This window comes from Etheostoma cragini, chromosome 5 (assembly GCF_013103735.1).
Source record: "Etheostoma cragini isolate CJK2018 chromosome 5, CSU_Ecrag_1.0, whole genome shotgun sequence".
In the NCBI taxonomy this organism is placed as follows: Eukaryota; Metazoa; Chordata; class Actinopteri; order Perciformes; family Percidae; genus Etheostoma; species Etheostoma cragini.
The window spans coordinates 30,927,129-30,928,301 of NC_048411.1; the positions used below are offsets into that span (position 1 = coordinate 30,927,129).

General features: G+C 46.8%; 1 protein-coding gene across 1 annotated transcript in view; it reads left to right on the forward strand.

Annotated features, from left to right (window-relative positions):
- The window catches only part of LOC117945078 (U5 small nuclear ribonucleoprotein 200 kDa helicase-like), a 48,064-nt gene that overhangs the window by 9,246 nt on the left and 37,645 nt on the right, over positions 1-1,173 (forward strand). Inside the window, exon 11 of the mRNA XM_034872332.1 lies at positions 515-731. Coding sequence (XP_034728223.1) covers positions 515-731 — 217 coding nt within the window. The remainder of the gene's footprint in view (positions 1-514; positions 732-1,173) is intronic.

A 1,173-nucleotide genomic window follows, 5' to 3' on the forward strand; every position in this document is an offset into this window, starting at 1 on the left:
TCCATAGAGAGCAGGTCTAGACCAGGACTCTGGGATGTTATTTATCTCCCAGGTCTTTCCATAAAGAGCAGGTCTAGAGCGGAGATGGACAGAGACATGGAGAATTGTAGCAGAAGGGGTGGAGCAGGAACATGGAGCAGCAGGTAACTCCAAACACAGATCCTGATCCAGAAACACCTGCATGAAGAGATAGAGGAGAGAGGAAGACTCTGGGAAAGGGAAGAAGTTGAGTTAGTAACATGCCTTACTGGAACGAGGTTGCATACAGATGGAGAGGAGGAGGAGGAGAGAGGGGCTCAGTGCATCATGGGAAGTCCCGCAGCAGTCCTATAGCCTGTAGTCCAGGACTCTACTGGGCCATCCTTAACTATAAGCTTTATCAAAGAGGAAAGTCTTAAGCCTACTCTTAAATGTGGAGACAGTGTCTGCCTCCTGGACCCAAACTGGAACCTGGTTCCAGGGCGTCTCCCCACATGTGAGTGCAGGAGATCTAACATGAACCTCTGGTGTGCAGGATGAAATCCACCTCCTGCACGACGACCGAGGCCCGGTGCTGGAGTCTCTGGTGGCGAGGACGATCCGCAACGTGGAGCTGACCCAGGAGGACGTGCGTCTGCTGGGCCTCAGCGCCACGCTGCCCAACTACGAGGACGTGGCCACCTGCCTGCGCGTCGACCCCGCTAAGGGACTCTTCTACTTCGACAACAGGTACGGGACATCAACGGGAACGAGTGCAGCGTGGCTCCCGACTCAGAATCGGCCTTTTGGTGCTATTTCTCTGGTCTTATCATTTTGGCCCCGGTCATTCCCCCCCGAGGCTGTGTTTCTGTAGTTTTTACTAATGTATATATTAACTATATACTAATATACTAATATATACTAATATATATTAATACTAATAATGTATACACACTCATGTATACACACTAATATATACACACTAATGTATACACACTAATGTATACACACTAATGTATACACATTAATGTATACACATTAATGTATACACACTCATGTATACACACTCGTGTATACACACTCGTGTATACACACTCGTGTATACACACTCATGTATACACAGTCATGTATACACAGTCATGTATACACACTCATGTATACACACTCATGTATACACACTCATGTATACACACTCATGTATACACACTCATGTAT